The sequence below is a fragment of the Entamoeba dispar genome, genomic scaffold (assembly GCF_000209125.1).
Source record: "Entamoeba dispar SAW760 scf_1105229458835 genomic scaffold, whole genome shotgun sequence".
Classification (NCBI taxonomy): Eukaryota; Evosea; order Mastigamoebida; family Endamoebidae; genus Entamoeba; species Entamoeba dispar.
Window position 1 is genome coordinate 50,959 of NW_001853391.1, and position 24,280 is coordinate 75,238.

Consider the following 24,280-nt stretch of genomic DNA (forward strand, 5'->3'; position numbering starts at 1 on the left):
ATTTTGAGAATTTATTTTTATTAACAAAAAGTGACAAATCATCGTGATTGTACAAAAAAGAACTTACTAATCATTTCATTATGTCTGATTTTACTAACCTTATTTATGAATTCCCAGCTGTTTCAACAAAAATGGAAAATATTGTTATTCTTACTAAAGCTTATATTACTTATTTTAAAGAACGAGCTAATTTAGAAAATGAATATGGTAAAGGTATTCATATTCAAAGTACTGTCCCAATGAAAACTTCATTATTTAATAAAGAAAACCCTGTTGATAAAACTGAATCTACTTTAAAAGCTATGCTTGAAACAATTAATAGTGAAAGTGAAAAAATTGGTCAAAAACATCTTGAAACTGCTAATAAAATTCTTAATGAAATTGTTAAACCTTTAGAAGCACTTGTTAAAGATATTGAAGTTGGAAAAAAGAAACTTATTAATGATACTAATAAAAGTATTAATAGTCATAATACTTTAGTTAATGCTGCTGAAAAAGCTAAACTTAATTATAAAAAAGCTGTTACTGAACATAAAAATGCTGTTGAAATAGGAAAATCACTTGAAGGACCAGCTCAAGAAAAGAATAATATTAAAATTGGACAATTAGATGCTAAAGTAAAAAAATTAGAAGCTGATTATCGTGCTGCTGTTGATAAAGCTAATACTACTAGAGAAGTATTATATCAAACTGAACTTCCAGAAGTTCTTAAAGGATGTCAAGAATTAATTTCTAAACATTATGAAACATTTAAAGCAGTACTTGATCAATTTGTTGTTACTCAAATTGAATTATCAACTATTATAGCTGATGTTTCACAACATTTAAGAGGAAATATGGAACATGTTTCTTATGAAGCTGATCTTGAAGAATTTATTAAAGCAAATCTTAATGTTCATGAAATTAAAAATATTGAACTTGAACTTGAAGAAACAACTATTCCAACTGAAGAAAAGAAAGAAGAAACTCCAATTGAAGAAGAAAAGAAAGAAGAAACTCCAATTAAAGAAGAAAAGAAAGAAGAAACTCCAATTGAAGAAGAGAAAAAAGAAGAAACAACACCAATTGAAGAAGAGAAAAAAGAAGAAACACCAGTTGAAGAACAAAAAACTGAATAAAATACATTTTTAATTCAATTTTTAAATGATAATATATATTACAGAATTTGTGAGGGTTGAAAAAGAAAACTATAAAAAGAAATAAAAGAGGATGTCTTTTAAAAAACACAACAAAACGAAGAAAATAAATGAAGAAATAAAGAAAAAAGAAGAGGATAACAATAAAAAGGAAATTGAAAGTAAACCAAAAAAAGAAAGACCTCAAGTTGGTGTTTCAGATAAAAAGTTATTTGTTATTGGATTACCAAAAGATTATAGTAATGAAGAGTTCCAAACACTTATGGGAGAGGTTGCTCCAGTGAAAAAAGCATTTATAATAACAAAACATGGATCTAAAGAGTGTACTGGAAATGGATATGCAATTTATGGAACAATTGAAGATGCACAACTTACTAAAAGGAAATTAAATAGAAAAAAAATTAAGAAAGGAAAAGAAATAAAAACAATTTATGTTAAATTTGCTGATAAAAAATTACGTGATGAAAAAGAAACAGCTATTCTTACTAAAAGAAAAGAAGAAAGTTTATTTGAAGATTCATTTAGTAAGCAAACTAATGAAGAAAAAAAAGAATTAGAAATTAAACAAGTAGAAAAAGAAAATTCACAAGCTTCTTCTGAAAGAACAAAAAGAATATTAGAAAGTGTATTAGATGAAATTGATAATGGACAATTAAATCAACAAAGTGATGATGAAGAAGAACTTAAAATGACAAGAATAGAACGTGAAGCTAAAAAGAAATTAGCTAAAGGTCAACTTCAACGAAAACAACAATTATCTAAATTAAATGAAGAATGTAATGGACATATTCGATTTGAATCTTATAATGAAAAGAAATCTAAACAATTTAAAAAACAACCAAAAAAGATATATTAAATGATTGAATTCTTTTTATTATTATAATAATAAGGTTTATTATTATATTTATTAAAAAAAAAAAAAGAATTATAAAAATAATTAACAAATTAATTAAATAAAAGTAAATTTACCACATTCAAACTTTATAAAACCAGAACAAACAAGATATACTGTTGTTTTATCATTATGTTTTATTGTATGTAAATCAGTTAAAATTGATAATGAATTAAATGGTGTTGATGTAGAAATAGAAGGGAGATGAGGATTTGTTATTAAAGAAGGATTTATACAATTCCATGGTAATGTTGTTGTTAATAAAAAATTAATTTGAGAAGTTGTATTAAGATTAATAAAATTTTCTTTATTAAATTGATATAATTTACATTCTAATGAAGCTAAAAGTAATTAAATATTATTTTTAATGAAAGTAAATAACAAACGTTGAATTTTAATTAAAGAAAAACATAAAAATACAGCAATAATAAAAATTGTTGTAAGAATATTAAATAGATAATAAAATGAAATATTATTACAATATTTAATAGTAAATCCCCAAAAAAGTAATAATGTTGCCAAATATAATCCAAAAAATCTAATTAAACATGAACCAAAGATAAAACTAATAGCAATAGCACAAAGATTAATATTAAAAATAATAAAATAACTTAAATATAAAGATTTTTGATAATTTGTAAATTCTTTTTCTTTAAACCAATTACTAATTTGTTTTTTCATTTCTTTAATTGTTTTTTTAGATAAATTTTGTTTAATTTTCTTTGGTAATTCTTCTGTAGATTGAATAATATTTTTAACAATAGCAGAATTAAATCTTTTCATATGTTGTGGCATTCTTGAAATAGAAATAACTCCAAGAACTGCAGTAATAAGTTGTGAACTAATAATAAAAGGTAATTCAGAAAAAAATATAACACTACTAAGTGTAGATAATAATGTAATTATGACAAGAGGAAATGTTATTTTTAAAGGTCCTAATGTAAATATAAAATCAAATTCTTGATAATTTTCTTTTTGAATTATAGTTAAAGCATTAATAACTGCTTGTTGTGCTTCTTTAATTGTTATTTCTTGTTTTGCTTTAATATCATTTAATATATTTTTTAATGTTTTTAATGATTCAATAATAACAGGAATTAATGCTAATGAATCAATAGATAATGTTCCATCAATTTCTTCATGAACAAGTTCTGGTACTACTTGTTGAAGTTGTTGTGCAATAAAACCAGATCTAATACTTTCATCATTATTATATTTAAATGTACAACAAAAGATATTAATAATTTTATTTAATGCATTTTTTATTTTTTGAATATTATGTTTTTTTCTTTGATCTGAACGTACAACAAAACCATTTTCTGTAAAAATTTCTCCATAAATATGTAATTGAATTAATTGTGGTGTAATTTGATCAATTGAAGCAAAATTTTCTTCACCAAATATTTTAATTAATGGTTCTAATTATTAATTATTATTATTACATTTTTTATTTTTCTTTTTTTTCTTTCTTAATTAATTTAATTTATTACTTTACAAACGATAAATATATGTTAAGTCTTGTGGATATATTTGTTGAATAATTGTATTTGGAAAAATAATTCCATTATTATTAATTATTTCTTGATTATTATTATTTTCTTCTTTATATTCACTCATACCAAATCCATTAGTATTGAATGAATACATTATTATTTATTATTATTTCTTATATATTATATAGATGTTTATTTTTTTTAAAAAAAACCCTTTTTTTTTTAATTCAATATTTTATTATTCTTTATATTTTTTAAAATTTTGTAATTTCCATTCCACACGATTCAATTAATTTATTGCAAGAATTTGAATGGTCTTTCTTTTTGGTTAGTGACCTTTGGTGCAGTAACAACATTAGCTGGAACTTCAACTTTAACAGCTTCTGTGGATGGTTTAACTGCTTGTTGTTTATTAGTCTTCTTAACAACTCTCTTTGGTGGAAGTCTATTTCTTCTATCTGTTCTTGATCGAACTCTAACTACTCTTCCATGAATACCACATGAAACACAATATTCTAATTTCATATAAGTTTTTGGTAATTTATATTTATTAAGTGCAGAGTTATCTGAAATATCACGAACTGCAGCTGCTTCAACAATATTTTTAATTTGATATCTCTTAATGGCTTTATCTTTTGGAACACATCTTCCACAATGACTACATCTAACATTTTGAGTATGTCCTCTTCCTTTCTTAGATCTTCCATTATTTCTTCTCTTTGAAGTCATGCTATTATATAAGTATTTTTATTTTTCAAAATATCACTTTATTTTAAAACTATTTAATTAACAACATACCCTCTGCAATGATTTGATTTTCTAGTTCTTTGGGGTTTTTAATTATTCTATACTTTATTATTATTTTATTTTTTTTTTATTCATTTCTTTTTATTGTTTATTTCTTTTCATTTCAAAAAATTATTTTCTTAAATATCTCATTAAAAATTATGATTTTCTTTTCATTTTCTTCTGCTTAATTGGTGATGACTAAACTTGATCTTAATCAAATTTTTGATAATGGAGTAGATAATATTATACAATTTATTAAAACTGATTTAGAACTTTCAACTAAATCAGAAATTATGCAAAGAATTGCTGATCAATGTCGTGATGATGAAAAGTTTAGACAAATTTATGTCAAAAAAGAAATTCTTGAATTTATTATTGGTTTATTAAATTGTGATAACGAACATTCTGCTCTTCAGGCATGTCGTTGTATTGTTAATTTAACATATTATAATGAACCAGCAAGAAATATATTACTTGAAATAGGAGGAGATAAATTAAAAAATATTTCACTTATTATTGAAAAATTTCCTAATTTAAGACTTGTTGGAATTAGTGCTTATGCTAACCTCTTTGAATCATGTGAAAAATTACAAGAAATTCTTATTGATGAAGGATTTAAAAAAGCAATTTCAATATGTATTAATGATTGTTATGAAACTGTTATTAGAACACTTAATAATATTACTTCTATTAATAAAATGAATGAGTGTTTTAAATCACCATTTTTTATTGAATTATTAGATAAAATACCAAATGATTTAGCTGATTCTAATTTTTCAGAAGTAGTTGAATATTTTATTTCAGTACTTTCATTTGAAGAATTTAGAAAAGTTTTTTGTAAACATTCAGAAGCTATATTTAATGGATATAAATCAGCAATTGATATTATTGTAAATCCATTATTTCCAAAAAATGTTAATGAAGAAGATTTAAATCAAATATGTATGTCTATAAAATTAATATTTGATTTATTTAATGAATTTTATCAATTTAAAGAAACAGCAAAATTATATGATTCAATTATTGAATTAACAATAGCATATACTCTTCATGGAAATATTTATAAAGAAGATTATATTCCAGCACCAACTCAAAATCATACATGTGAAATTCTTTGTCATATTGCTACAGTAGAAGAATTTCTTTCACGTATTTGGGATAAACATAATGAATTTATTAAAATTGCATTTGAAACATCAAAAAATTCAAGAATGATGGATATGCAAAAACATTGTATTGGTATTATACAATCATTTTCAACAAATAAAGAATATGTTTCAATTTTATTAAAAGAAGGAATTATGGAAAAATTAAGTTCAATTTTTAATGAAAATAATATGATGAATCAACCATTAATTTATAGGTCTATTTCAGTTTTACAAAATTTTACAATTTTAGCAGAAGATAAGAATGAAGTTTGTAATGAATTTGCTCTTAAAATAATTATTATTACTTTTAAATATATGACAAATATTGTTATACGTTATTCTGCTGTTCAAGCATTAAGAAATATTTTAAATTTTAAACCTGAATTTTCAGAATTATTAAAAAAAGAAGGATTAAATGCACTTATTGATGTTTGTCTTGGAAAAGATGAAGCACAAGAAAAAAAAGATGAACCAGATAAAAGAGTTAGATTTGAAGCTACTAGAATTTTAATACGATTACTTAAAGAAAATAAAAGTATTAAAGAAATTCTCAATAGAGATAATGATATTTATTCTTGTTTATTGGAAAATTTAAAAACAGATTATGCTATTCTTATTAAAGAAGTTATGGAATTATTAATTAATTTCTATAACAATAATATTATTTTACCAAATCAATTTAATCTTCAAATTAAAGAAATTGTTAAAGAAAAATTATCTACTATTTTAGCATCACCAAAAGATAATCAATTATTGAATAAAGATATTCTTGAATTATTTGAAAAATTCTTAACATTTTAAAGACTAGAATTAACTTTAATTCAAGTATTTTTTTTATTAAAATTTTCAATTAAAAATATATCTTTTTTTTTATTAATTGAATAAACAATACAATATACAATATAATGTAATAATAATAAATAATACTGATGATATTAATACATCAATTCTATATTCAACAATTTCATTAAATCTATACAAAACACTTATTAAAATAAATAAAATTATTCCAAACTATTAAGATATTAATTATTTTAAATTTTTTTTTTAACTCTCAAAAAGAAAAAAATTAAAACAAACAATTATCATTTTATATTTTAATGGATTAAATCGATTTTTATTATTTAAAAGTAATTGACTAAATAATTTATCTTTTTGTTTATTAGATAATTCTAATTGTTTCATTCTATTCTTGTATTTTATTTCTTTTTTAATACTTTTAATATTTTCTCCTTCTAAACAATCACAACTTGTATCATCATCATCAATAAAATCATTAAGGAAGTTAATTTCTTCTTGCATTCTTAAAATTATGTTATTTAGTTATTTATTATTTTTAGGGTTTATATAAAAATTAATTATAAATAACATTCTAAATATTTTGTTATTTTTTTATGTGAATAATGATGTTATATTATTCATGGAATTCATCATTGTTAAAACCATATCTTTATCAATTTCATTACATTTAATATTTGTTTTTCCTTCATTAACACTAATAGAAATTAATTCTTTTTTTTCAAGTCTAGAAATACATGATCTAACAATAAATTCATTCCAATTTATTAAATCTCTTTTTTTATATCTAATTCCATCAAGATATTTCATAATACTTTCATACCCATATTCTTCTTCTTTACATTTCATTATACAATATAATACAATTAATTCCATTTGACTACATGTATTTAATGTTGGATATGATGAATTTGAACTAATTAATTCTTTTACTTTTTGATGACTTAATTTAATATCTTCTCCCTTTTCAATTCGTTCTTTTGTATTAAGTAAAATATTAAACATCATTCCAAGTGCTTTTCTAACATCACCATTTTGTAATGACATTTCAATTCTTTCATTAATAAAATAATCAAAATCTTTTTTATTAAAGATTTTATATATTACTTCTTCACCAATTCTTTTTATTAAAATACTTTTAATTTCTTCTGTTGTATATTGATAAAAATTATAATTAAATGTAACATTTCTTGATGCTACTCTAGAATGAAGAATTTGAGAATATTGACTATTATTTGAAATTAATATTAACATCATTAGCGGTGATTTATTAAAAATCCAATCAAAAAATCTATATAATGGTCCTTCATCATTCATTAAGACATCATATTCATCAATTACAATAATCCCATTTTTTATTTTATCTAATTTTTTTAATAATCTTTCCATAACTTTTTCTTCTGAACTACTTTTCTTTAATCCTCCAACTTTACGACATATATTATTAATACTCTTTTCTTTAATCGCATTAAAAAAAAATGTTATAATTTCATTTTGGTGTTTTTTAAGTAAATATTGAACCATCATTGTTTTTCCTGTTCCTGGTGTACCATTAATAAAAAGTATTCTAGTGCATGGATTTTGAATAAACACTTCAATATTACTTTCGATTCCTCTTTTTTGTTCTTCTCTTCCAACAATTTCTTCGTCAATTAATTCAACTGCACTTTTTTTAATTCTAGCAAGTCCTAATGATACTACTTCATTCATCTTTTCCTATCTGATTCTTTCATAGTTTCTTTTCTTTTAAATTAAAACAAAAAAATTTATTAAAAATTCTTTACGAGAAAATCATTTAGTAGAAAAATCCAAGAATTCTTCCTCCAGTATGTTTAGCTCTAGCTTCAGTATTGTCAAGAATACCATATGATGTGGTCAAAACAAGTGCTCCAAAGTGTCTTGATGGAAGTAAGTTAGCTTCCCATTTATCAAATTCACTAAGAGTAACATTGAATCTTGGTGAAATAACAGCACATTTATTGAGTCTTCCGTTCAAGTTAACAACAATCTTTCCACTTCTGTGGGTATCAACGACAGTGTAGTCAGTAATGTATTGATGTTTCATCATAACGTTCAAAAATTCACAAATAACTTTTGAAGCTGGTCTGATCATAACTTGTCTTTTACCTTGTTTTTCAGCATTGGTAATTGATTTAAGAGCATCAGCAAGAACGTTAACTCTGACCATGAGTTTCTCCTGTCAAATTTAAGTTCCTTTGTTTTTCCTAAGGGTTTCTTTTAAAAACAATTCTTATTAATTATAATTTTATTACTATTATTCTCTAGTTATTCTTTTAAACTTTTAAAAACAAAATTAAAAAAAAAAGAATACGTGATATAAAACAAAATAAATGAATCATTCATCTTGGAAGAGTCTTCTTCTACAATCAGTTGGTTTTACTCTTGTAAAAGAAATGTCTTTAGACTTTGATAAAACCATTAACATATGTTTTCCTGGGTTTTTTGTTTGTAAAGAAATCTTTTTTAAAGAAGAGATGAACTCTTGTAAATTTTCTAAAGTATAAAAATTTACTGAAAATTGATCAAATACGTCATGTCTTTCAGTAGAAATACCATTAACTGACCATTTCGGATAAGTAATTAATTGTAAGATACCTATCCATTCATTATTTTCATTTACGCATCCAAGATTTTTAAAACACATCCAAGGTACTTCTATTCTAATTATACTGTTATCTTTTTTAAATTTAAATCTTAGAGTTAATTGAAAATTACTTTCTGATGATATTTTAATTGATCCTGCTCTTTTTGAAATTATGGTAGTATCTCCATAATATAATATAAAACAACACCTAAACTCTCTCAGTACATATACTCTTCCTTCATGAAGAAATTCACTTTCCATTAATTTTAAGTATCTTAATTCACTAGTTTCATTGTGGTTTTTTACAAAATTTAATTTATTCATAGGAGTCATTGACTCCATTGATTGTTTAATTAGTGGAGTTTCATTGACTTGAAGAATCTTTGTATAATCATTTAGTATTTCTAAAATATCATTAAAATCTGGTCTTGAGTCATAATGATGAGCAAAACACATAGAAATTAAAGTAGCAACATCACTGTCACATTGAGTTGGTATCTTTGGTCTTAATATAATTTTGTCAGAAGAGACTTGATTCATTAAAGCAAATGGTTGTTGAAGAAGATTTGGGAATTCATAATAAGGACGGTTATAATGCTTACAATAAACTGCATGAATAACTTCCCAAAATACTATTCCAAAAGAGAATACATCTGATTTTTTCTTCTTATCAACGGGAAGTCTATTAAATAAAGAAACATCTATACTTTCTGGTGAACAATAACCTGGTGTTCCTCTTATTAAACGACTTGTTTTATGTCCTACTTCATTATCTGAAACAAAGAAAGAAAGGCCAAAATCACTAATTTTAATACTTCCATTTTCACCAACAAGAATATTATCTGATTTTAAATCAAGATGTAAAATTACTGGAATATGTTCATGAAGATATCTCATTCCTTCTGCAATTTGTTTCATTATAGATAATCCATTTAGTAATGAAATAGGACGTTTATCAAGGTACATAGTTAGTGTTCCATTTGAAATATATTCAGTTAAAATGGACATAAAAGGAACATCGATACATGCCTTATAAAAAGCAACAATATTTGGATGTTCTAATTGACTCAAAATACTCATTTCCATCATAAATTGATTCATTTCTTCTTTACTTAAGTTTTGTTGTTTTAACACTTTAATAGCAACTCGTTGATATTTACAATTTTTTTCATGAGTTGATATTGACGATTGATAAACTTTTCCAAATGTCCCTTCACCAACAACTTCTCCTCTTCTAATATAGTCATTAACTTCTTTATCACTAATTAAAGCGTTTCTTGATTGTAATGTCCCTATAGAATCATATGAATGAAGTAATGATATTTCCGTTGGTTCTTTTTCCAGAACTAATGTTTGACTTCCTTGTATTGGTAAAGTAGTTTGTAGTGACACTCTAGAATTTTGAAATAAAAGAGTGGCTTCAGGTGAAATTGGATTTTTTGGAACATTAAATTGGTTAATATCAGTATTAAATCCAGTTATATTTTGTTGAGGAAACATGACACTTCTTTGTTCTTCTTTTTCTTTTTTTTTTTATTAAATTATTTGTTATATATAACCAATTAAATCTAAATTATAAAATATTAATAAAAAAGTAATATTTTCTAAACTTCATAAAATGCATTTTTCCAAATAAACCAAAAAATATAAAAATGCATAATCATTTAAAGTAAGTGTAAACTGATGGAAATCAGGCTACTATATCAAATTAAGATTCTTGTTAAAAAAGCACAAATTACACATGAAGGTAATGGACTGAACAACTCATAGCAGCACCAATCCATTCTGGATTAGATTTAGACCAACATACATCATTAACCTCCCCATCAGAAGAGAATTCCAGTAATGAATTTTCATTTTGACTAGATGGTTTAATTACCCAAACCATAACTTTTTTATCAGTTGTTCCAATACATAACTCGTTAGCAGAAGACGTTGACCAATCAATACAACTGACTTGGTTTTGAGCAATTTTTAATTGAGTCATTGGTTCAAAAGGTTTTCTGATATCCATAACAACTACCCTATCACCATATGAACTGAATGTAGCAATTCTATTAGGGTCAGAAGAACTCCAAGAAAGTTTCATAAGGTCTGGTGCATCTTGTGATTGATACAATAACATGATAGGTCTTTCAGCACGAATATCATTTAATTGGAGTAATCCTTGTTCAGAAGCAATACCATAAACATCAGGAGAATTAGGACAATATTTCATATCAAAGATTTGTTTCTTACTTGGAATAGACCAAGCGATACGTCTTGTCTCTACGTTCCAAACACAACAAGTATTATCTAAATACCAAGTACATAATAAATCTGGATTTTGATTACACCAGTCAAACCCACAAGATGGTAGTTGATATTTTTGATCAGTCATAGTGGCAGTAAGATTAATATCATTTGAACTTGACAAACTGAATACACGTAATCCATCACCTGAAGTAACAAAAATATCATTATTAGAAATAGGTTTAGGTGAAAAATGAGCTGCTGTTGGTGTAAAGGGAAGGTCATGTACTGCTGGTGATAAAGTTTTTGCAATAGTATCACTTTGAACAACGTATTGTAAAATATGTAAATGAGATGTAATAGTGTCAGTAAATGTTGTATAAAGACATCTCAATGGAGCATTAGTAAATGATGACCAACTAATTGACATAACAGGTGATTGAGCAACATAATATAAATGTCCTTGTTTAGGTTGCACTGTCATTGATTTTCTTTTTTATTTTTTTAGATTCAGTTTTAAATACCTGGATATATGTGATTTTGGTACCTGGATATTTTGTACTTTCTATTCTTTGACAATTTTCGAATCGTCATCTTAATTAGTTCAAAACTAGTTATATTTAACAATTTTACTATTCTTTTATTTATCTCTTTTTATTTAAAAAAGAACTAAAATATTTCTTTTCTTTTAATTTTTCTTTAATTTAGTAAAAAAATAGGGTTTTTAGTTAATATAATAATAGAATCTTGGAAATAGTTCGTAAAGAAATTATAAAAATGAAGATTTGAACTATTAAATTATATTTTTGTTTTCATCCATTTCTATAAACTTAAAGTAAGTTTTTTATTAAATTTACATTTAGGTATTTATTATTCATTACATCTATTTGATGTTTTTATGAAAAACGAAAAAATAAAGAAGTGTTTTTATTTTATGAGATTTTACCTTCATTTTATTACTAAGAAGAAAAATAAAAATAATTTTCAAGGAATACATTATTTAATTAGAGTTGTCCTAATGTTTTTCTAACTTGAGGCTGGGTTTGTTTTTGTTCTTTTGACTTGACTTGAAGAGAGTCCAATGTAAGAGAGTTAATATCAATGCCCGTCTTCCAACTCTTCTTTTCGTTTAATGATGAATCATTAAAAACAAATTCATTGTTAGATTTAGGTTGTTGTTGTTGAGTTGGTAAGATAATTGGGGTAGCAACATTAGAACTATCAAATGAAACAAAAGGATCAACTGGTTGTTGTTGATAAGGTTGAATATTTTGAGGTTGTTGATAAGGTTGAATATTTTGAGGTTGTTGATTAGTAGTACTACAACCTCCTAATAAATCAAAAACATTTAAATTTTGATTAGTACTAGTTTGTGAAGTTAAAATTGGTTCAGTTTTTATTTGTTCAGAAGTAATATTACTCTTTTGTTGAATATTCATAGAATAACTTTGGTTACTACTAGTTAAATTTTGCTCAGGGTTAGTAGTTGTATTGTAATTACGAGGTTGTTCTAACATATCAAATACATTTTCATGTGTTTGTTGATAACGAGGAGATACTTCTGGTTTATCTAATGTTTCTGAAGAACTTTCTGATTCACCAGATAAATCTTCTTTAAGAACAATTGATTTTAGTTCAACTTTCTTTCTAGTTTCATGGGTCTCTGTCATAGACGTTTTGTAATCAGATGAATATGCTTCTCCAAATATGTTTTGCTTTTCTTTTTCGGACATATTCCTTTTAGCCTCAAGCGCCTCATCATCACTAAGTAAATCAGTAATAGCTTTTGAACGTTCTCTAACATTAATTCCAACGTCTTGTCCAGTTGATTCTTTTATTTTTTGGAATGAATGGAGTGTTTTAATTTCAATTTGCCTTCTTTTGAATCTTTCAACAGCCTCTGGTGTTCCATTAATTATTATGTAATAAATTAATAATAATGACTTATAAATATGTCTCCAATACTTGCCATCATCACCTAATCGGTGTAAGAGAGTGTCACAAACTAATCCACATTCACTATAAATTTATTTTTTATTCTTTCTTTTTAATTATAAAAACAAACTATTGATGAGTAAGTCTACAAATATTTTTGTAATGTTCTGGAGTAGGTCCATAGTTTTTATGGCTTGTTGCCGTTTTAATATATTTTATCACAGCAGAATCATTTTTAAATAGTAAACTATAGCATTAGGTTACACAACATAAAAAGGAAATAACAAGTCACAAACGTTGACATTTAAGGATTTGATGAATCTAGATTTTTTTGCACATTTTCATCCAATTTTGGCTTCCTTTTCTCCTCATCCACAAAAACTAAAATTTTTTATTGATTCTTGGTACTATTTGTAGTTGTTTCGAAAAAACAATTAAAGTTGTTGAAATTGATAATAAATTTGTTTTATTCTAAGATTCTTTCCTTTCAAGAAAAACAAAAAACTATTTTACTTAAAAAAAAAACTAAAAAAAAAGTTAAACTCATAAGAATTTTTCAAATATGTCAGTTATAACTAATGAAGAAGTTTTAATAAATGAAAATGATGAACAATTAGATATTCTTCAACGAAAAAGTGCTGCTTTGAAGAATGCAACAAATACACTTTTAGATAAAGTTAGTGATAGTAATAAAAATATTGATGAGACTGTTTGTATTAATTAAAAGACTTTAAAAGATAATTAATAGAAATAGGCAATAGAAATGAGAAGTTTAGTTGATTTAACAAACAGAAGTATTGAAGGTATTAGTAAAGTAGTTGGAGCAAAATTTACTTATCGACATTGTTTTTATTTAATTTGTGGATTAGTTATATTACTTTTGATACTATACTTTGTTTTCTTTAAAATGGATTGGTCTTCATCAAAAGTTGACATTGTTCCTACAGAACAAAATTAAGTAAAGCAAATATTTAAACTTCAATTATTTTCTTTTGTTTATTTTTTATGAGTAGCTGCTATTGTTATATCTCCTTTTTGCATGACCATAATAACTCCATTTGTTCCTTCAATAGTAATTATTGGGGAATCATTTTGTGTTAATTCTTTAGAACAGTTCATTACAGATTGACTAAAACCACTGCTTTTAGTTGGCATAATACCTTGAGCTTCAACACAAAGACCACGAGTGTCACTACAAACATATCCATCAAAATGAGATAGAAGTTCTTGATTAACTATTGTCGCTTCTAGATCATTCATTTCCAGTTTGATTTTTCAGATAATCTTTTCACTTGAAGAAAAAAATCATGAAAAACACAGATTGAAAAGACATTCTTATTTAGTCATGACTACTTCACTAGAAAATCGAAGAAAGCAATAACCAATGGAAAAAGCAAAAGAGGCATTACCTTCTCTTCAATTATTTCTTGATTTATCAGTAATTAAACCAGTAACAAAACCAACCTTGCCTGATTCCTTTCGATTGAAAAAACATGTTTTGTCTCGAAGAAATTTGAAGAAATATAATTTTGATAAATCTTTAAATTTGAAAGATATGAATACAATCGCTAGAATATGGATAGATTCAATCCCAATGACTCTGAAACCACAGAGTTCATTTTCTGTTTCTAGTCAACATATAGAAATACCAATTGATTATCGTCCTCATGACAAAGAAGAATGACTTAAAAACTAAATTCAATTTTTTATTTAAAAAAGTAAACTTAAATTTTATTTTCTTAGTTAAATGACAAATCTTCGTGAATCTCCTCAACGTAGTTTTTATTTATCTCTTGTTAATGAAAAACAAGCCCTTAGAAAAACAAAACGAGAAGAAATGTTAAATAAAAAACGAGTTATTGAAGAGTCAATACAACACACAGAAACTAAAGACCAAATACGTTTTAATGAAACCTATATCGAAGCAGCACTTTGTGAAGTACAACAACCTACAACAAAAAATAGAATTGTTGATGCTTTATTTTGTTTGAGAAATATTTCTCCAAAACCTGTTATGCCAAGTTTGATGAAACTATTAGATTCTTCTGATGAAAATATTGTTCATGACACATTGACTGTATTTATTAATTGGAGTGGTACTGATTCAGCATTTTCTAAACAGATTTTTACTCCAACAACACTTCCAATATTTGTAAAGTTATTTGATAATTCAGATGAAAAAATCCAATCTCAAATTGCTTGGATAGTTGGAAATGTTTCTTCAGAAGGAGGTACATATAAACAGGTTTGTTACAATACATTTATTGTTCGCCTTGCTAGTTTAATCAATCACTCACTAAGTATCACTACTGTGAGAGTTGTTGTTTTTTCAATTGTTTGTTTATTAATTTCAAAACCATTGTTAACTATAAAAAAAATGGAATCATTGTTAACGTTATTGGTGTTAGTATTTGATTGTGCTGATTATCAAGTATGTTCAGATATCCTAGGATGTTTTGTAATATGTTCAGAAGAGTCTGATGAGGAGATTTTAACTTTATGTTCACAATTTTTCAAGGACTTGTTTAAGGGGTATCTCAAATGTACAACTAATCTTCTTTCAACAAAAGAAATGGTGCTTGCAAAATATTTTATCAAATACGTTGGTAATTGCTTAAGAATGGAAGAAGATATGAGTCTTACAAAAGAAATTGTAGAATTAAATTTCATTAAATGGATGCAAGATGTTGCTATGTATATTCAAGACCCTTCAGTAAAAAAAAACTGTTTCTGGGTTATTGGTAATTTATGTTCAACAGAATATCCTTGTATTTGTTCTATTATCAATAAAAAAGATTTAATGAATCAAGTTATGTTATGTATCAATACTGAACAAGATGTAAATTGTAAAGCAATGGCAATCCTTGCATTTTGTAATTTTTTTTCTGTTTGTGACCAAGACCAGTTTGAGAAATTATGCTCTAAATCTCTCTTCTTCTTAACTACAAATAGAATTCTTCAAGAGAGAGATCCTAGAACAACTAAACAAGCATTATCAGGATTATACAGAATGATCCGTTTTATGGTCATTAATGATATACCTTTTATAGAAATAATAGACACAACAGGGTTGTATAATTCATTACATCATCTTTCTGAAACTGAATTAGATGAAACTAGTAAACAATATGTTAGAATGTTAATGACGTGTTATGAAAAATATGATACATCTGATAATTTAGATGAAGAATAATTTATTAATTTATTTTGACTATAAAAAAATTTCAATTTTCACAATCACTTAGAAGTTGTTGTCGAATAATATTTCTTAACACTGATTCAAGAGCAAGAACTGTTGCTTTGATTTGAAGGTCATGACACTTTCCAGAATATTCATTCTGAATTCTTTCAACACTTTCTTGAATATGTTGAGCAGAAAAAGAAAGGTCTAGTCTTAATAAATCAGAAATGCCAACAAATACTTCTTGATACCAATTATTAAATCTAATATTCTCTTCATTTGTTTTTAAGAAAACAATGACTGTCATAGTTTATTTTTCACTTAAATCTAATTTAACTATTCAAGTCTTTTCATTTCAAAAAAAAAAAAAGAAAAACATTATCATTATTTAATACTTCCAAAAATAGAATAATAATTGATAATTTTATGAGAAACTTCAATGGATAATATTTAATCAATGAATCTTAAAAAAAGAGAGTATCTATTGATGAGTGGTTCACAAGAAACACTCGACATTGGAACAAAATGTCTTGGATGTGGTCTAATAGATTTCCTTCCAATCAAATGTTCTTATTGTCATAATCCTTTTTGTAACAAATGTATCAAGACACACCAATGCGACAAAGCTAAAAAAGAGCTTCAAAAAGAAAAGGGTTCTGTTCAATGTCCTATTTGTCAGAAATATATTCAGTTAGACAAAGAAGATAATCTTGATGTTGTTATTAATAAACATATTGAGAATAATTGTAGATTAGAGCCAAAAAAAGAACGATTCATTTGTGATCTTTGTGGGAAAACAGAACTTGTTGAGATTATTTGTGCAGGTTGTCATAAGAATTATTGTGTTGAACACAGAAACCAATCAACACATCACTGCGTTGCTCTAACACATAAAACCCAACCGTGTAATGAACCATCACCTTTGAATAACAACTTTATTTTAGAGAAGTCATCCTCTATCTTTAAATCTCAAAAAAGCTATCCAACACAACCTGTAAACAAACAAACATCAAACGCTCAAAAGAAAGCATTTATCTTAAAGAATGCTCTTGGAAATAAAACTGTACCATTCAATTGTAGATTATATTTTGAAGTTATATTACCAAATGAACAAAGAAAAGCATTATGGATAAATAAAAATTGGACTTGTGGTAAAGTGATTGATGTTATTTGTACTGAATTTGGATTACCAAATACTAATTTATTAAACGCACCTAAATATGGATTAGTTGATGAAAATGGAGAACAGTTGAATACTACAATGACTATGAATAAATTAACCAACTTTTCAAGGATAACTCTATTTTTAATGAAATCTGAAGAGTAAATTTATTGTTTTTCGTTCTTAGATGTTTCTTTAATGATAAAGATAATTATAATTGGATGACATGAGTAATTGAAAAATAAAACAAATAAGTACATAACCCTATGACCATTCCTAGTTTTACATGAATTGTTACTCCACTCCATAACTATTGTTTTAGTAATCATTTGTTATTTGACAGTACAAAATAACAAAAATGTCTTGAAAACAAACAAAGAAAAAAGAAGGTATGCCAGCAAATAATGAAAATAACATTCCAAGTAACATTTCCATATTCTCATTTTCTGTAGCAATAACAGTATTCATGTCTCCAAACCATTGTTCAAGAATCATAGTATAAAGGTTTTGAAAATTGGTTTCATTGGGCATTAATTGTATCATAATGAGTTTATAAGAAAAAAAGATTAAATTTTTTAGTTTTTTCGTTTTGTTATATTTCTTTGAAAAGAAAATGATAAGTGGAGAGTATTTGAAAAAACTTTATTAGAAAAAAAAATAAAACATGTTGAAGAAGTATGTAGATTCACTATTCAACATGATGAAAACCTTAATTTTAGGTAAGTCATAGTTGATTATTTTCTTTGAAAAGACAGATAAACCAATAAAAATAGACTATAACAAGAATTTAATCTTCATTGATTAATTCTTCTTCATCACCAATGCAAGTAAAACACATTCCCCAACTTCTAAAATAATTTCTCCAACGTACAATTAAAGAAACATCGTTAGCATAATACAAACAATTAACAAATCCCAATAAAGGAATAGTGAAGCAGTGGACGTATTCCATCCAGAAAGGTGGCGTTATTTTAAATAAAGGTAATAATCTATTAAAGAATGGAACGATCCAACAAACGATATAAAGAAATGGATATATAGCCATTTTTCTTACTAATGAGACCATTTCATAAGATTGAACATCATCATTTTTATTATATGTAAACAAATAACGTAATTTCATATTTTTATTTGTTAAAATAATCTTTATAATAATTGCTGCATAAATGATAATAACAAGTATTGCAACAACTGCGACAAAAATGTATAATGTAAAGAAATCCCAATATTTACTTATTGTAGTACACCAAATATCACTTTTTCCATAATTATTCACAGGGATAATACTTAAAACCAAACTAGTTCCCCAAACAAATATATTTGCACAAACAAAATAATTCTTTTTAATTGAATTATTTTTGATAAAATATGACATGCCAATATGTCCACCAATAGCCAAAATCCAAAAACATTGGCTTAAATCTGTAAATTGTAAAACACTAGCAAAAAACTTACATGTATTATCTGCTACCATTTGTGATGTTTGAAGAATAAATAACGTCGCTAAAACAACACATTGATTCACAAATGAACAACATAATAAACAGAAAATCATTTGATTTGATATTCCTTTAGATAGTAACCGAAGATACACCATTGAATAAGCAACAAACAATGTACTAATCAATGATAACGTTGATGTGAGTGTATTTTCAACTAGTAATGCAATCGATTGTGTAAGATTTAATGAAGGTGAAGAACCCATAACAACAGAAATCAAAAGACTAAATACAATACAATGTATCATTCTTTGAACTATGATTATATTTTTTATTTTTAAGTTTTTATTTTTTTATTATTTAAATTTTTAGTTTTCATTATTTTTTTTTTTGAATGTTTTATTAAATTTTGAAGTTAAATAATTTGAGAATTATTATTGTTCCCTTCAAAATAAATTAAACTGACGTTTTCATTCTGTTGACCATTTCATTTACCTTTGTTAGAACTAAAGAAATTGATTTATATAATTCAAAAGAACTTCCTTATTAAGAGTCTTATATTTATAATATATATATAAATATATATTATAATGTAATTAAATGATAATAAAATTTTTATGATGTTTTTGATTTGGAAAAGAATATATAATTATTAGTATTAATTAATAAGACATCGTATTAATATTGTTTTATACCAAAAAATAATATTATCAGAACGTGTTAATTATAAAAGATGAAAAAAGACTGAATTATCTTATCAAAGATATTGTATTTTTGCAAGATATTTAATACAAAAATAAATACACTGTAGACAATGAGAATTCATACATTTTTGATAAAATTTAAAACATATTATATTTAATAGTAATTACAATAATTAGGGTATTACTGTAATATATATTTACCAAGTAACTTAAGAAATTTTATTTCCATTATTCCAAAATATTTAATTAAAGATTCTATTTTATCAGTGGAATATAAATAAAATATAAAGTAGTAACCAAATATAAGAGGTATTAAATAAAAATAACATAAAACAAGCAGTAATTATCCAGGTATTAGAAATAATTACAAGTTTTTGATTTTAATATTTTGTTTTAAATTAATTGCATGAAGACACACTTCAAATTTAGAGTATTAAAAATTAATTAGGTTACATTATATATTTTTTGATGTAATCATAATATTGATACACTAGAATGGTAATATCATTATAATATAAATGACTGATATACAATTATTTATTATCAATTTAAGAATAATATTGTGTCTAATATTTTTTTCTATATCCATTGTAATAAATTAGTAAATTTTTATTAGCAATGTAACTAATTAATGGAGATGAAGAGAAATGCAACCATTTTATTAATCAACTCAATTTCTATAAAATTAACAAAAAATGTTAAGTTACAAATACCACCTCAACAAGGAAGTATATTAATGAATGGACAAACAATAGTAAAGAAAATATACGAAATAGAAACAGAAAATGTTATTAATTTATCTTCTAGAAATTAATACATCATTAAAATAATGATACAAACTTTAAATTGAGAGAGACAATTTGAAGTGAATATTTATTATGAAAGTTTTATCCAAATGTAAATTTGCATGAAATAGATGTTATAAATAATATAGTCAGAACAGTATTTTGTTACAGTATCATTAAGTAATAACAAAACCCAAAAGAGAACTGTTGTTCATTTATTTTTTTTTCATTAGCAATATCTAATCAATCTTAATACAGTATATATTTCTGAATTTAAATTCAAAAAATAGTTAATTCGTATATAAAATAAAGTTTAAATAAAACAATACATAATTTTTATTACTATTTATTTTTAATTTACGTATGAATTAAAATAAATAACGACACCTTTTTATTATTTGTTCTCATACTTTATTCATTTTATGTTTAAGTTCATTATGCTTACTTAAATAGAAATGCCTTATGCTAAATAAATTTACCCAACCCTCAGTGTATCAAATACCAATTATTATGTAATTCATAATTAATACTATTATTTTTCATTTCTCATTGCTTATTTCATTATTATTATGTATTTTATTTATTATTTCTTGTTAATTTAATTCTATTATCCTATTACTTATCCTTTCTTTTTATTTTTCTTTTTTTTTGTTGGTCATGTATTTATCAAGTATGTTACTGATGATAGACATAATAATATGAATGTGTTGTTGTGGTGAGGTGATAATAAAAATGAAGAATAGTGAAATAAATAAAACATAACAAATTTTATTAATTTTTAATAAAAATTAAAAATGCACGAAGTGGGGTTTGAACCCACGCATCTTTCGATATCCGCGCCTAAAGCGGACGCCTTAGACCACTCGGCCATTCGTGCTTTCCTTTTATTATTATTTTGTTTTTTAGTTATGTTTGATATAGTTCTTATTCAATTGATGATTCTGTATTTATTTCATTTTAGGTTTGTTTTCATTGTGAAGAATTGTTGCATATAGTATTTATTTAATCATATTTTGTAAATGGACAAATAAAATAGATTTAATAAAAGGATGCTAAGAATAAGAAATATCAATAATATAATGATATCAATCATACTTTAAAAAACAATAGCTTTTTCTCTTAAAGTGTTTAATTATTTAAATTTTATTTCTAATATCAATCAACTCTTCATCTTATAGAAATCACATAACTTATTTATAAAATAATAAATGAATACTTCTCTGTTTATTAAAACAACAGTTATAATCACAAATCAATTATCAATAGTTTTTAATAAATCATGAAGTGTATTTCTTAGTTCACTCACTGGTTGTTTAATTTGCATTACTTTCTTCTGTGTTTCTAATTTTCTTTCAACTCTCTTTTGAAGAGGTTGAGTATCCTTATTAATAACTATTCTTCTAAATAATGGTGGAATAGATTGCGTGTCAATTATATGTTTTTGAATGAGTAATTTGATGCAACATTCAGTTTCCTGCCTGACTATTATTTTCTTTGATTTTAATAATTGAATCAGTTCACTCACATACAATTTAGGTATTGGTTCTGAAACAATATATGGGAATACTCTGATGATAATGACTTGTGATTCACTTGTTACTTTATGGTATTTCATGTAATGAAAAATTATGTTCATCCCAATATTCTTTATCAAATGAATAGTCCTATTTAATGATTCTGAATCAATCAAACTAGTGTGTGAAAGAAGAAAAAAAACCAGATTGATGTCACGATAATGAATTGCATGTGAATAAACATAGTCAATAAATGTATTTCTTGTGTTATTTACTTCTTCTTTATTTGTCACTTCAATATAAAATTGTCTGATGGTCTTATGAAATAGTTCATTTTGTGTAAATAGTGGAATGAAGTATTTGAATTGACTGTAATTTGTTTGAAGAAGTTGAACAAATTGACTGTCCATCATTTTGTATTTGTAAGTCATAAAAACAAAGAAATCAAAATGGAAATTATTTGGAAGTAATTTGATTATTGTTTCTATTTGTTTTATTTCTTTCTTAAATCTTGTTTTAACTAAATTCAATGACTGAGATATTATTTCACTTCTAATTGATTTACAAGACATTGAGAATGAAATAATATCATCATTATTTAGGTATTGAATAATGTTGAATAAATCAGTGGTTGAAATTATATCCATTTGTCTGTATAATAAGAAATCTTCTTTTGATATGAGAATTGAAGTTATATCAATTATAGTTCAATTAATAGTATATTTTTCATGTAAAATAATTTTATTACAAAATAATTAATAAAACTTGTCATATTCACTTGTTTGATGAATATGACTATTGACCTCTTTATTATTATACCAGTATTATTGTTCTATTGGTAATGGTTTTCTTTTTTTTTTCATGCCCTTTATGAATTGTCTAATAATCACTTTTTCACTTTACATATTTAATTAACAACTGAATTGTTTTAATTAAATTAAGTTTCTTTTTTCTCCATTATTGAATTTTATTATCTTATTTGTTTCTTTTATTGATAACTCTATCATAATATCTTCTGTTCATCTTCCTTCAAGTATAAATAAATCTAAAGAGCTCATACTCAATGAAATGATTATTCAATAATCTCTGATGTTTGTGTTCTTTTTAGTACATCTAATCTTCATTGTTTTTAGTTTATTTCTACTAAAGAAGTTTAATTAGTAAATTCCCTATTTATTGACAAGGAAGTCTGTTGTTGATAAGGAATAAAAACATTGAATGATGATAGATTTCATGAAAATTAGTTGTAGAATATTGTAAAATAATTTGTTGTTCATATTTATAGTATGTATTCTCTTGCTTATGTAATATCAATACAAAATTAAACCTAATTCTTTTTTATCTTACTGATTCTGATTACTCTTGGTTTACTCATTGAGATTTCATAGAATTTTATTTTTGTTAGTCTTTTCTTTTAATTTCATTATATATAATGTTTAACTAATACACCTCTTTAGAAATCTTTAAGCCATCATTTTTTTACAAAATAGTAATGACTATTACTTCTTTCTATTATTATTTTCAGAGAGAAGTTCCTCTTATTTTGTTTTATTGAAAACCACAGTTCTCAAGCAAAAATGATATGAGCGTTATATGATTGTTAGACCATTTTGATTAAAAGTTAATTATTATAGATGGTAAATAAAGTGATTTTGATTCTGATTTCTTTTTACAAGAATGAAAGAGTACTATATATAGAATATAAACAACCTCTATCTTGTTCTCATATATTATAAAAGAATCAATAATAACAATACAATAACGATAACATCTTCATTCAAACAAGATTGACAACTTAATCATTAATTAATATATCCAATTTCTTTATTTGATTCTTCATTGAAAATAATAGATATTTATTATCTTTAATCTATTTACTTATTCTTATATAATTATTCTTAAATAGTACAATAGACTATCTAATCATTATCAATTTATAAACAAATACCATCATAAGAAAAATATGTTATATAAATCTAATAAATCTCGTTGAATGATCATTTGTTAAGGATATTAATAAATAAAAAGAAATGAGATAACTTAACAAGATATATCAAATGAGATATTATCTAGTTGATTAAATTTAATTGTATTCTTTTTATTCTAATTGTTATTAAATTTCTCTATTCAAGAAAATTAATCAAGATAATTTCAATAAATGTGTTTATTTATGTTTATAATTAATTTAATAACTCATTGATCTTATTCATTTGATTATCCATTATAATTAACTATTTCTATCATAGAATATTCATGTTATAATAATTGAGACTTTTAGAATATTAACAATTATTGTTTCCATCTATTTAATGTTTTAATTCATAAATAAACTTAACATGTTATCTATGATCTAATATTACTTACTATTTTATCATGAACAAAATGACTTTTTTGAATCTAACAATAATTAACTCTCTTATTTATTATTATTGATAAAGTGTATCTGATATCATGACAATCTACAATA

General features: G+C 24.4%; 16 protein-coding genes across 16 annotated transcripts, besides 43 other annotated features; 6 read left to right on the forward strand and 10 right to left on the reverse strand.

The window, feature by feature from the left end:
- Positions 1 to 80: 80 nt before the first annotated feature.
- On the forward strand, positions 81 to 1,118 carry EDI_130790 (uncharacterized protein; the record flags this gene model as incomplete). The annotated part of the gene is made up of 1 exon (XM_001734968.1): positions 81 to 1,118. The coding sequence occupies one exon, from the start codon at positions 81 to 83 to the stop codon at positions 1,116 to 1,118; it is 1,038 nt and encodes a 345-aa protein (XP_001735020.1).
- Positions 948 to 1,109: a microsatellite.
- Positions 1,114 to 1,159: a sequence feature (AT_rich).
- Positions 1,160 to 1,177: 18 nt separating this feature from the next.
- Positions 1,178 to 1,317: a microsatellite.
- On the forward strand, positions 1,210 to 1,992 carry EDI_130800 (RNA-binding protein, putative; the record flags this gene model as incomplete). The annotated part of the gene is made up of 1 exon (XM_001734969.1): positions 1,210 to 1,992. One exon carries the CDS (start codon positions 1,210 to 1,212, stop codon positions 1,990 to 1,992), a length of 783 nt encoding a protein of 260 aa, XP_001735021.1.
- Positions 1,513 to 1,564: a microsatellite.
- Positions 1,993 to 2,004: 12 nt separating the features above from the next.
- Positions 2,005 to 2,104: a sequence feature (AT_rich).
- Positions 2,086 to 3,675, reverse strand: EDI_130810 (uncharacterized protein; the record flags this gene model as incomplete). The annotated part of the gene is made up of 3 exons (XM_001734970.1): positions 2,086 to 2,369; positions 2,415 to 3,446; positions 3,528 to 3,675. The coding sequence occupies 3 exons, from the start codon at positions 3,673 to 3,675 to the stop codon at positions 2,086 to 2,088; spliced, it is 1,464 nt and encodes a 487-aa protein (XP_001735022.1).
- Positions 2,320 to 2,356: a sequence feature (AT_rich).
- Positions 2,377 to 2,397: a sequence feature (AT_rich).
- Positions 2,473 to 2,518: a sequence feature (AT_rich).
- Positions 2,614 to 2,665: a sequence feature (AT_rich).
- Positions 3,070 to 3,106: a sequence feature (AT_rich).
- Positions 3,263 to 3,316: a sequence feature (AT_rich).
- Positions 3,448 to 3,517: a sequence feature (AT_rich).
- Positions 3,592 to 3,626: a sequence feature (AT_rich).
- Positions 3,674 to 3,785: a sequence feature (AT_rich).
- Positions 3,786 to 3,815: 30 nt separating this feature from the next.
- Positions 3,816 to 4,250, reverse strand: EDI_130820 (40S ribosomal protein S26E, putative; the record flags this gene model as incomplete). Its single annotated transcript, XM_001734971.1, has 1 exon — positions 3,816 to 4,250. The coding sequence occupies one exon, from the start codon at positions 4,248 to 4,250 to the stop codon at positions 3,816 to 3,818; it is 435 nt and encodes a 144-aa protein (XP_001735023.1).
- Positions 4,251 to 4,252: 2 nt separating this feature from the next.
- Positions 4,253 to 4,311: a sequence feature (AT_rich).
- Positions 4,312 to 4,372: 61 nt separating this feature from the next.
- Positions 4,373 to 4,422: a microsatellite.
- An 82-nt stretch (positions 4,423 to 4,504) lies between these two features.
- EDI_130830 (uncharacterized protein) lies at positions 4,505 to 6,259 on the forward strand (the record flags this gene model as incomplete). The annotated part of the gene is made up of 1 exon (XM_001734972.1): positions 4,505 to 6,259. The coding sequence occupies one exon, from the start codon at positions 4,505 to 4,507 to the stop codon at positions 6,257 to 6,259; it is 1,755 nt and encodes a 584-aa protein (XP_001735024.1).
- Positions 5,260 to 5,305: a sequence feature (AT_rich).
- Positions 5,745 to 5,775: a sequence feature (AT_rich).
- Positions 6,090 to 6,127: a sequence feature (AT_rich).
- A 25-nt stretch (positions 6,260 to 6,284) lies between the features above and the next one.
- Positions 6,285 to 6,560: a sequence feature (AT_rich).
- Positions 6,332 to 6,760, reverse strand: EDI_130840 (uncharacterized protein; the record flags this gene model as incomplete). The annotated part of the gene is made up of 2 exons (XM_001734973.1): positions 6,332 to 6,472; positions 6,539 to 6,760. 2 exons carry the CDS (start codon positions 6,758 to 6,760, stop codon positions 6,332 to 6,334), a joined length of 363 nt encoding a protein of 120 aa, XP_001735025.1.
- Positions 6,761 to 6,762: 2 nt separating this feature from the next.
- Positions 6,763 to 6,854: a sequence feature (AT_rich).
- On the reverse strand, positions 6,851 to 7,966 carry EDI_130850 (origin of replication binding protein, putative; the record flags this gene model as incomplete). The annotated part of the gene is made up of 1 exon (XM_001734974.1): positions 6,851 to 7,966. One exon carries the CDS (start codon positions 7,964 to 7,966, stop codon positions 6,851 to 6,853), a length of 1,116 nt encoding a protein of 371 aa, XP_001735026.1.
- Positions 7,316 to 7,362: a sequence feature (AT_rich).
- Positions 7,607 to 7,637: a sequence feature (AT_rich).
- A 34-nt stretch (positions 7,967 to 8,000) lies between the features above and the next one.
- Positions 8,001 to 8,034: a sequence feature (AT_rich).
- Positions 8,035 to 8,051: 17 nt separating this feature from the next.
- EDI_130860 (40S ribosomal protein S15A, putative) lies at positions 8,052 to 8,444 on the reverse strand (the record flags this gene model as incomplete). The annotated part of the gene is made up of 1 exon (XM_001734975.1): positions 8,052 to 8,444. The coding sequence occupies one exon, from the start codon at positions 8,442 to 8,444 to the stop codon at positions 8,052 to 8,054; it is 393 nt and encodes a 130-aa protein (XP_001735027.1).
- A 48-nt stretch (positions 8,445 to 8,492) lies between these two features.
- Positions 8,493 to 8,582: a sequence feature (AT_rich).
- A 30-nt stretch (positions 8,583 to 8,612) lies between these two features.
- EDI_130870 (Ephrin type-A receptor 4A, putative) lies at positions 8,613 to 10,361 on the reverse strand (the record flags this gene model as incomplete). The annotated part of the gene is made up of 1 exon (XM_001734976.1): positions 8,613 to 10,361. One exon carries the CDS (start codon positions 10,359 to 10,361, stop codon positions 8,613 to 8,615), a length of 1,749 nt encoding a protein of 582 aa, XP_001735028.1.
- A 24-nt stretch (positions 10,362 to 10,385) lies between these two features.
- Positions 10,386 to 10,465: a sequence feature (AT_rich).
- A 131-nt stretch (positions 10,466 to 10,596) lies between these two features.
- Positions 10,597 to 11,577, reverse strand: EDI_130880 (protein TRANSPARENT TESTA GLABRA, putative; the record flags this gene model as incomplete). The annotated part of the gene is made up of 1 exon (XM_001734977.1): positions 10,597 to 11,577. One exon carries the CDS (start codon positions 11,575 to 11,577, stop codon positions 10,597 to 10,599), a length of 981 nt encoding a protein of 326 aa, XP_001735029.1.
- Positions 11,578 to 11,707: 130 nt separating this feature from the next.
- Positions 11,708 to 11,811: a sequence feature (AT_rich).
- A 286-nt stretch (positions 11,812 to 12,097) lies between these two features.
- On the reverse strand, positions 12,098 to 13,332 carry EDI_130890 (epsin-1, putative; the record flags this gene model as incomplete). The annotated part of the gene is made up of 3 exons (XM_001734978.1): positions 12,098 to 13,112; positions 13,159 to 13,275; positions 13,325 to 13,332. The coding sequence occupies 3 exons, from the start codon at positions 13,330 to 13,332 to the stop codon at positions 12,098 to 12,100; spliced, it is 1,140 nt and encodes a 379-aa protein (XP_001735030.1).
- Positions 13,004 to 13,034: a sequence feature (AT_rich).
- Positions 13,114 to 13,153: a sequence feature (AT_rich).
- Positions 13,333 to 13,590: 258 nt separating the features above from the next.
- Positions 13,591 to 13,986, forward strand: EDI_130900 (uncharacterized protein; the record flags this gene model as incomplete). The annotated part of the gene is made up of 2 exons (XM_001734979.1): positions 13,591 to 13,737; positions 13,783 to 13,986. 2 exons carry the CDS (start codon positions 13,591 to 13,593, stop codon positions 13,984 to 13,986), a joined length of 351 nt encoding a protein of 116 aa, XP_001735031.1.
- Positions 13,987 to 14,713: 727 nt separating this feature from the next.
- Positions 14,714 to 14,766: a sequence feature (AT_rich).
- Positions 14,767 to 14,775: 9 nt separating this feature from the next.
- Positions 14,776 to 16,221, forward strand: EDI_130910 (importin subunit alpha-3, putative; the record flags this gene model as incomplete). The annotated part of the gene is made up of 1 exon (XM_001734980.1): positions 14,776 to 16,221. The coding sequence occupies one exon, from the start codon at positions 14,776 to 14,778 to the stop codon at positions 16,219 to 16,221; it is 1,446 nt and encodes a 481-aa protein (XP_001735032.1).
- Positions 16,217 to 16,253: a sequence feature (AT_rich).
- Positions 16,254 to 16,696: 443 nt separating this feature from the next.
- EDI_130920 (AN1-type zinc finger protein 2A, putative) lies at positions 16,697 to 17,536 on the forward strand (the record flags this gene model as incomplete). Its single annotated transcript, XM_001734981.1, has 1 exon — positions 16,697 to 17,536. The coding sequence occupies one exon, from the start codon at positions 16,697 to 16,699 to the stop codon at positions 17,534 to 17,536; it is 840 nt and encodes a 279-aa protein (XP_001735033.1).
- Positions 17,537 to 17,988: 452 nt separating this feature from the next.
- Positions 17,989 to 18,112: a repeat region.
- A 46-nt stretch (positions 18,113 to 18,158) lies between these two features.
- EDI_130930 (uncharacterized protein) lies at positions 18,159 to 19,118 on the reverse strand (the record flags this gene model as incomplete). The annotated part of the gene is made up of 1 exon (XM_001734982.1): positions 18,159 to 19,118. One exon carries the CDS (start codon positions 19,116 to 19,118, stop codon positions 18,159 to 18,161), a length of 960 nt encoding a protein of 319 aa, XP_001735034.1.
- Positions 18,493 to 18,528: a sequence feature (AT_rich).
- Positions 19,119 to 19,138: 20 nt separating the features above from the next.
- Positions 19,139 to 19,199: a microsatellite.
- Positions 19,200 to 19,365: 166 nt separating this feature from the next.
- Positions 19,366 to 19,479: a sequence feature (AT_rich).
- Positions 19,480 to 19,645: 166 nt separating this feature from the next.
- Positions 19,646 to 19,690: a sequence feature (AT_rich).
- A 907-nt stretch (positions 19,691 to 20,597) lies between these two features.
- Positions 20,598 to 20,659: a sequence feature (AT_rich).
- Positions 20,660 to 20,826: 167 nt separating this feature from the next.
- Positions 20,827 to 20,949: a microsatellite.
- A 95-nt stretch (positions 20,950 to 21,044) lies between these two features.
- Positions 21,045 to 21,095: a sequence feature (AT_rich).
- A 331-nt stretch (positions 21,096 to 21,426) lies between these two features.
- Positions 21,427 to 21,448: a sequence feature (AT_rich).
- A 103-nt stretch (positions 21,449 to 21,551) lies between these two features.
- On the reverse strand, positions 21,552 to 22,460 carry EDI_130940 (uncharacterized protein; the record flags this gene model as incomplete). Its single annotated transcript, XM_001734983.1, has 1 exon — positions 21,552 to 22,460. The coding sequence occupies one exon, from the start codon at positions 22,458 to 22,460 to the stop codon at positions 21,552 to 21,554; it is 909 nt and encodes a 302-aa protein (XP_001735035.1).
- Positions 22,461 to 22,522: 62 nt separating this feature from the next.
- Positions 22,523 to 22,577: a sequence feature (AT_rich).
- A 1,078-nt stretch (positions 22,578 to 23,655) lies between these two features.
- Positions 23,656 to 23,718: a sequence feature (AT_rich).
- Positions 23,719 to 23,976: 258 nt separating this feature from the next.
- Positions 23,977 to 24,005: a sequence feature (AT_rich).
- Positions 24,006 to 24,280: the final 275 nt, after the last annotated feature.